Raw genomic sequence first — 9,070 nt, 5'->3', positions numbered from 1 at the left:
CTGTTTAAAACTTCTAATTGATAGAGCATGTCGCACGTGATGAAATAAGAATAATCAATCCTGCATTTGGGTTGGTGAATCTAGAAACCATCATTTATTCATTCCTTTATAGTATATCACAACCCCCCCTCCCCCAGGAGAAGACACCGATTGGCCAGCAGTGTACATTCACCCTCAACTTGGCATAAAAGGTCCCTTTAAGAAATTCATTAACTACTCCACAAGCTTTTGCCTGAGCAAAACGTTTGGCCCTTCACTTTTAAAGAAATCATCGGTTTGATCAATAATAATTCAGAAGCGCAAAATAATGTATAAAACAAAAATGATTTTTCTAAAGATTTTTTTTCTAAGGATGCCAATTCAAGAGCTCATAGCTTTCCAGCAACGTCACTGAAAGACAGGAGCACTGATGCCACCAGCAACAAGAAAATGGCATCATCATGGGTTCCTTACATAGTACAAAATGCCCAGGGGCTTGAAACTTGCTACGAATACAATTTGGCAGCAGCCTTATTTGCCTGATATTTAACCATTTATTACATAGTATTAACACACCAGCTTCAAAGATGTGCACTCCTTTTGGACACTCAGGAGTTACAAACATGTTGTGATTGCATAATTCATATTGCACAATTGTATAAAAACATAAATACTGGCTATTCTAGTTTTTTTAAATACAAAATACAGGTCACATACTTTTAAATCTATAATCCTGTTCAAGTGCAATTCAGGTGCTTTCTTTAGTCCTTCCAAAAAAAGGCATTTTTGATATTTTTTGGCACAAATGAAACTTCATTGTGCCAACACTTCTAATTACAATACATATACCCAAACCTTTATAGTAGCAATCATATACATACAGTATAAAACTGGGTATTTACAAATGTACTAAACACACAGATGTAGCCTTAGTGGTTGACTCTGAACTTCTGGTTAGCATTATTCACGCTAATAATAATAATAATAATAATAATATTAATAATAATAATAATAATGATGACGATGATTAAATACTACCCCTTTATTTCATTGACTTATGCTGGTTGCTGTGGGTTGACGTTCATGTGAGGAGGATGTCCTAGAAGGCCAATTCTCTGTTTCTGCTTCCTTTGTTCTGTCATCTGGAAAGTTAAAAAGTTTTCTCATTAGACCCAGACACTTCCTGTGCGTCAAATCTTATAATGAACCATAGATGTACCTCTGTGGTTATGGTTTACACTGAAAGCCACTTTCTACAAATAATGTACTTCCACTATACTGAACACACAGAACATCAAAGAGAGCATGTCCCCGGGGCAGAATGGGGAATTCTTGACCCTCCTCCTGTAGTACTGTGACATTCAAGCAAGATGCCTCATTCCTATTTCACAAGGGAAAAATAAACTTTAGAGTGGAGGGAAGAGCAAAGTGACTTGCATGGATCGGCAGTAAATGTTTGCTGAATGAAAGTGGCCCCTGCATTATTTTACCAAAATTAAGTAATTTCCAATATGACTAAAAACTCATTGGAAAATGGCTTCTTTAGGCAGCATGTCTCTCAGGAAAATATTTATAGAAATCTTTTCCACTACAGTACTAATTAAATGACATTTCTGTTGGGGGTACCATTATTGTTTGGTTGTTTAAGTTGTGTCTGACTCTTCTTGACTCCATTTGGAGTCTTTTTGGCAAAGACATCGGGAGTGATTTGCCACTTCCTTCTTGAGTTCATTTTACAGATGAGGAAACTGAGGCAAACAGGGATAAGTGACTTGCTCAGGGTCACATAGCTAGAAAAAGTATCTCAGATTTGAACTCCATACCTGGTGCTCTATTTACTGTACCACCTATATAATTAGAGGATCAAAGAATTATAGCATTATAAATTTAATAATGCAGGAATCTTAGAGGACATAGACTCCAGCCTCCTCATTTCACAAACATGGAAATTAAGGACTCCGAGAGAGGTTAAATGACTTGCCCAGGGTCATAGAGCTACTAAATGTCTCAGGCAGGATTTGAACTCGGGGACAGCACTTTATCTATAAAGTCAGCTAGTTGGCATTTCGCCTCACTAGTACTCAAAGGAAACAGACCCCTAGAAATACACAAGTACACATATTTCCAAAACATCTGAGCTTTTCCTGGTGTTGGTATTCCCTCCATCAGCAAATTTCATAGCCCACCTATGTCTTAGTTGACAGTCTTCATGACCTGTCATGGATAGATTAGTCATCATAACCAACGGTGCAGTGATAGATTTTATTGTTATGTAATGTGTGTGTGTGTGTGTGTGTGTGTGTGTGTGTGTGTGTGTGGCAGGATAAGATGGGAAAAAAATCACACTTTGCTCAGATGAATCATAAGGTCACTGATATTGAAGAGAATATTGTTAATGTAGAGAAGAAGCAGTTTGGAACATTGGGAATAACCACGGATTTGATGTCAACTAACCCCAGCTTGAATTCTACCTTCATGAGTATGACGGCTGTCATTCTCCTATGCAAGAAGCTTCTGTGTCTCCCTGCTGCCTCTGGGAGAAATACAAGCTCCCCACTTTGGCATTTAAAGCCCTTTTCAATCTGGTTCTGATCTATGTTTCTAGACTGATTCCTCACCCCACCCTCTCACATACTCTACACATCCCAGGCAAAGTGGGATCTCTCCCCTCACATCTCCTGCTTCCATAAATGTGCCTAAGTTGTACCCCTCAGTCTGAAACATCTTCCTTCCTTCCTTTCTTCCATCCTTCCTTTTTTCCTTCTTCCCTCCCTCCCTCCTTTTCTTCCTTCCCTTCCTTATTTCCACCCTTCCTTCCCTCCCTTCTTCCTTTCCTCCCTCTCTCCCTCCTTCCTCCCTCCCTCCCTTCCTTCTTCCTCAGAGAATTCCCAAAGCAGCTGCCTTATCCACCAGCAGTGCCACCCCCTAACATTGTCTGGTTTTGGGCACTGGCTTCTGTGTACACTGGCTGTTTTTCTTCAGTAGAATGCCATCCCCTTTAGTGGCTTGAGCCAGTTCCTTTGTGTCTGTATTCCCAGCATCTAGCCCAGTGTCCAGTATGGAGTATGTATGCAATAAAGGGGACCTGAAGTGACCTGTGCTTAGTTCTGAGCTGTTTGACTTCTTCTATCCTTGGTCTGGATGAAGGCAGAAGTGGGGTGTTCATCAAATCTGCAGAAAACCCAAGTTGGGAGAGTAAGAGGGAGGGCTCACACACTGGGATAAAGGCAGGATCCGCCAACAATCTGACATGGGGCTGAACTGAGGGAGATTGTGTTTAATTGGGGTAAATGCAAATTTACATTTGGGCTCAAGAAATCAACTTCAGAGGCCCAGAGGCAGGGGAATTTCATGGAACTGCAAGTTCCACAATAGTTATCAGTGGGAGAGGCAGTGGCCAAGACTATGAACATGATCTTGGGTTGCATCAAGACCAGCAGAACTTCCAGGAAGAAGTCTTCTGTTCCAAACTCACCTGGAGTGCTGTGTTCTAGTTTGAACATCAGGTTCTTGGAAAGATACTGCTAGGCTCTAAATTGTCCTGAGAAGGGACAAGGTAAGGACTTTTGGTCAGTGTCCTGGGAATCCTGTTTCTATGGAAAGCTTGAGTGTTATGTGATAACTGTCTTCAAATACTCAAAAGTCTGTTATGTGGAAGAAAGATTAAGCTTGTTTGGGCCTCAAGAGGTAGACCTAGGGTGAGTAGGGAGAAGTTGCAAAGTGGTAAATTTCGCCTTGACATAAAGAAAAACTTTTTTAAAATTCAGGCTTTGCCAAAACGGAATGAAGTGAGTTCCTCTTCCTTGCTCCTTGGCTGGTGTATCCTAGAGCAAACTGCCATTGAGGATTCCTTCCAACTCTGAAATTTTGTGAGTCCATAAAGACTTAAATTGTTAAAAATGTCAACTTATTACTAAACATCACTTGAACAACTTACAGGACTCCATGCAAAAAAATCAGCTGGGTACAAAGTCTTAGTCAAGGAAGTGGACTTCTACTAAGCCACAGAATGCTGAAGCAAAACAAAATAGCCTTAATCTAATAGCTAACCAGGCTTCAGGATCTTTGAATTACTCATGCTCGAGGCCCTCTAATAAGTACTGGGTTAAAAAGTTAAAAAGAACAAAACCATCTCTGCAAACCATCCCTGATCTAGCAACTGCCAGAGATGCCAGACGCCACTTTCCTAAAAGCCTAGGTCTAGCAGCCAATTGTCTAGAAATCTGGTTTGACTGAAAAATTTCTCTAAGTTAGAAATTTGGTTCTATTCTAGGTTGAGCAGAGGGTAGAATGAGGGATCTGGAGTCAGGAAGACTCATTTTCCTAAGTTCAAATGTGGCCTCAGAGATTTACTAGCTGTCAAGTCACTTAACCCTGTTTGCCTCAGTTTCTTCTCTGCAAAATGAGTTGTAGAAGGACGCTGCCAACAAATCCAGTGTGTCTTTGCCAAGAGAACCTCAAATGGGGTCACAAAGTCAGACATGACTGAAAAATGAACAACAAAATATTCAGGTGCTACATACTGGAAGAGATAGAGTTTTACGAGACCTTCAGGGAGCTTATAATCTGCTAGAGAGAATAAGGCAAATACATAAATGCAATGGGAGTAGAGTGTCAAAGAGGCTAAGGGAAATATAGGGTGTCATGATTAGAAAGAAGCTGATACCATAACAAACAGAACTTGGAATAGGCAGCTTCATGAAGTTTAGACTTTATACTTGGGCTAACAAATCCTTGGTCAACAAAATCATATTCTCCTAGAATATATACATATATATATATATATATATATATATATATTCATGTTTGCTTTTTTGGTCAGTGGTCTACTTAAGTTGCATCAAATTTTCACTGGTGTAGAGAAAAGCTAAAAATCACAATTACAAATCTTGGCCTAAGGTATCCTCATTTAATGTTTCCCAAAATATCAAGTGTCCTAGGAAACTAGAAAATTGTATATTTAAATGGGATTATAAAGTATATAAAACATCCTTATGATTACATAACACAGTTAAGGATCTCTTTTAGCTTTTGCTGGAGCGGGATCCCATTTCTATACTATTCCATAAGCAGTGCGAAGTGATGGGGTACACAGGAAGAAAATATTCCCAGGAAGTATTTTAGAAAGTCTCCAGTTTTAACAAAAGACAAACCTGGTACAGCCTTGTTAACCCACTTACCGCCTCAATTGGAGCTGGGAACCCCAAGCTGAGAACTAGAGCTCTAAAGGGAAGCATTATGCTACAAGGAGTACATAAGCCCCAGGAAGTTCATGTTCTTCAAATACTCAGTTTAGGAAGGAAAACCTGATACAGTATGCTTGCTTACAGAATAAATACTCAACACATCTGAACCCGCTACTCTAGATTTTACAGTTCTTTTCTTATTTGATCTCCTTCCATTTCAAATACTGAGCTCACATCAATGGTCTTTGCTTCAGTGGCTGGTGACCTTCCATGGAACGCAGAATCCTGCTGTTCTCATCTGTTTCTTGCGATTCAGTGGCATCTAATTCAGTGCTTTGTGGTAAACTCATTTTGATGAGTCTCAAGAGAGAATTTTAATGAAGATTTTCAGGGTTTTCATTTCTATACATTATAGGTTATCTCAAATAATCCAAGAGTATTCATTTTTTTTCAGTGAGTTATTGAATAATGCTCAAGTTCTTTAATTTCTCTGCACTTTGCTTTCAAGGATAATTCCCGAAATTTGAGGGCCTTTTACACTGACGTGTATGCTTGATCAACACACTTCAAGCTGGCTTTTTTCCCAACTGCTATTTCTGTCAATGGAACCACCATTTTTCAAGTTATCTAAGAAACCTTTGGAATCATCTTTGACTCATCTAATTGGCTCCAAGTCCTGCCAATTGTTCCTTCTCCATATCTTGAATCCATTTAATTCTTTCTATTCAACTGCTCTTCTATTCTAAACCGTTATCTCATGCAAAATTTCCCAAAGTAACTTCCCTAACACTAGTTTCTCTCCTTACAAAAGTGATTATGATTAATCCAGCAATACCACTTCTGGGTTTGTATCCCAAAGAGATAAAAAAAATGGGAAAAGATCTGTTTGTATAAAAATATTTATAGCTACACTTTCTGTGGTGGCAAAGAACTGGAAACTAAAGGGATGTCCCTTAATTGGGGAATGGCTGAACAAATTGTGGTAGATGATGGTGATAGAATACTATTGTGCTATAAGGAATGATGAACAGGATGATTTCAGAGAAAACTGGAAAGACCTACATGAACTGAGACTGAGTGAAATAAGCAGAACCAAGAGAACATCATACACAGTAACTGCAATACTGTGGAACCATCAAAGTTGATAGACTTTGCCACTAACAGCAATACAGTGATCCAGGAAAATTCTGAGGGTCTTAAAAGAATGCTATCGACCTCCAGAGACAGAACTGTGGGAGTAGAAATGCAGATGAAAACATATGATTTATCACCTGTTTATTTGAGTATATGATTTGGGGTTTTTTGCTTTGTAAGATTATTTACTTACAAAAATGAATAATATGGACATATGGTTTGCGTGATTATAAAAAAATCAAAAGGGATCGATTTTCTTAAAAACACCCCTTTTATCACAGTCCTATCTCTCCTACTCTTCCTTCAAATTCCTAGAAACAGTAGTCAATGCTCATTGCCTCCAATACCATACCACCCACTCACTTTTCAGCCCTTGTAATCTGGCTTCCGACTCCTCCACTTGACTGAAACTACTTTCTCAGATTGCAAATGGTTAAAAAAACCTGCTAAAAATGGTGCCCATTACTGTCTTCATTCTCCTTGACCTCTGTGAAGCTTTTGACACAAGTGGATCACTCTCCTGCTTATTTTTCTCCTCTCTTGACTTCCATGATACTTTTTCTTCTGCCTCCTTATCTTCACAAAGTGTGAGTGTCTCCCAGGGTTCTGCCTTTGTATCTTAAGTGCTTGGTACAGCGCCTGGTACATAGTAGGCTCTCTGTTTCCCATACTCTTTCTTCCATGATTATCTCATTCATCCTTGGGTTGAGTTATGACTTCTTTGCCAAAGACTGCCAAATTCATTAAAGTATCCACATACCCAGCCCTAATCTTTCTCCCGAACTCCTGTCCCACTTCTTTAACTGCTTGCTCAGTATCACCACTTGGATGTGCCCCTGAGATCCCCAAACCAGTGTCCATGATAGAACTGGTTTTCCTGCCTCCAAACATCTCCTCTTCTGTTGAAGCTACCTCTGTCCTCTCAATCACTCAGCTTGTTATCCCAGGATTATCTTCAAGTCTTCCTATTCACACCCTTGCTTCTTCCCTCTATCCAAGTCAGTTACCAAATTCTGTTGTTCTGTTTTTATAACATCTCTCACATTTATCTCCTTTTTCCTCAAATAGCCACCATTTTAGCTCAGGTTTTCATCACTTTCCCCCTGGGCTATTGTAGTTACTGGCTAAGTGAGGTCACTGAGTCAGTTTAGCCTCTCTCCTCTCCATTTCATCTGCCACATAAAAGCTAAAAAAAAAATATTTTTTGGGAAAGGTCTATTTATGTTCCTCTCCTGCTCAGGAACACCAGCTACCTTTGGTAGCACTCTCTGACCTCTGGAATAAAATATAGACGTCTAATTTGGCATTCAGAGCCATCCACAAATCTGACCACAACCCTTTTTTTTTGACCCTTATTATCACATCACTTTCCATTCACATTAGGGCCAAGTTGAAGTACAAGCTGTTACCCAGCACTCCATCTCCCTTTTGGCAAAAACTATCCATCTGAATTTCCTGATAGTCCTTTAAAATGCAACTCAAGTGCCACTTCTTCAGTGAAGTCTTCCTTGATTTACTTCAATTCATAAAAGTTCTTTTCCTATTCAATTACCTTGTCTATATCCATCTGTATTCATTTTCCTAGTACAGTTTTATGTTAATGTGTTTTTGTAGATTTTCATTACTACCCCTTCAACTGAATCATTTAGCTCTTCTGTTATAAAATGTTCAATAGCTTTTCATCACCGAGGGTTAAGTTCTAAGCCCCTTCATTGTGGTTTATCTCTTCATTCCTATAACTATTCATTTTTTCTTCTTACTATTCTCCAAAGGGAACTCTCTGGTTTTTATCGGTATTCTTTTTTTTTTTTAAATAAACCCTTATCTTCCATCTTAGAATCAATACTGTTAATTGGTTCTAAGGCAGGAGAGTGTTAAGGGCTAGGCAATAGGGGTCAAGTGACTTAACCAGGATCACACAGCTGGGAAGTGTCTGAGACCAGATTTGAACCCTGGACCTCCTGTCTCTGGGCCTGGCTCTCAATCCACTGAACCACCCAGTTGCCCCCTTTTTATTGATATTCTATATAAATACTTCATTTACTTTCTTCATGTCTCTTCTCATGTTGCTTTATCTGAAATAACCCACCTTATCTTTCCTTCTTATCTAAGTGCTACTCATTCTTCAGTGTCCCCTGAAGCCTTCCTTGACTATTACTACCATCTCACATTGATCTCACTTCTCTGAACACAATTATTTAAAAATTTATTAAATTGGATTAATAATATAAAGCAGAGAAATCATTGTGGAACATAAAATCAAGGGCTAACCAAAGTGGCTTAATTAGTAATACTGCTCTTAGCTGCTTTGGGCTGCTGAAGATAGAGAAGATACTATGTATGAATTCATACTTTGTGTCTAAGTATGAATTAGGCATCAAAAATGACTTAAAATGTTTCTGATGTATATGGAGAGCTGTAACTAGGATAGGGCAATCATAGCACTGCCCCAGGATATCAAAAATAGAGCTATCATCAGGAAAAAAAAAACATAACTGCATTTAGCACTTAATTAACAAAAACAACTATTCTGAGTGAATCTCTTAGTGATCTGGGCACTCTATGTCCCCCCGAATAAGATCTGGTCTCTGAAGGACTCAGGTCTCTTTTGGAAGTTTCATCATTCTACAACTCAATTTATTCTTGTCCTGATGCAGTTTGTGATTCTAGTTGTGGTGTGGCATATAAGTCTTGTCTTCTCATTAAGTTTGTATCCTACTAGACATTTTTATTTCTTTTATGACCCCTAGAAATGAGCACATAGTAGGTAC

At 38.9% G+C, this 9,070-nt stretch overlaps 1 protein-coding gene across 11 annotated transcripts in view; it reads right to left on the bottom strand.

Moving 5' to 3' along the window:
• Nucleotides 1-1,006: 1,006 nt before the first annotated feature.
• The window catches only part of ITPR1 (inositol 1,4,5-trisphosphate receptor type 1), a 410,117-nt gene continuing 402,053 nt past the window's right edge, over nucleotides 1,007-9,070 (bottom strand). For all 11 annotated transcript variants that reach the window (XM_056804557.1, XM_056804556.1, XM_056804560.1 and 8 more), the window contains one exon: nucleotides 1,007-1,121. In XM_056804557.1, coding sequence (XP_056660535.1) covers nucleotides 1,035-1,121 — 87 coding nt within the window. In that variant the 3' untranslated portion in view covers nucleotides 1,007-1,034. The remainder of the gene's footprint in view (nucleotides 1,122-9,070) is intronic.

This window comes from Monodelphis domestica, chromosome 7, assembly GCF_027887165.1.
Source record: "Monodelphis domestica isolate mMonDom1 chromosome 7, mMonDom1.pri, whole genome shotgun sequence".
NCBI classification, from domain to species: domain Eukaryota; kingdom Metazoa; phylum Chordata; class Mammalia; order Didelphimorphia; family Didelphidae; genus Monodelphis; species Monodelphis domestica.
This window is presented reverse-complemented; position numbering and strand designations above follow the sequence as displayed.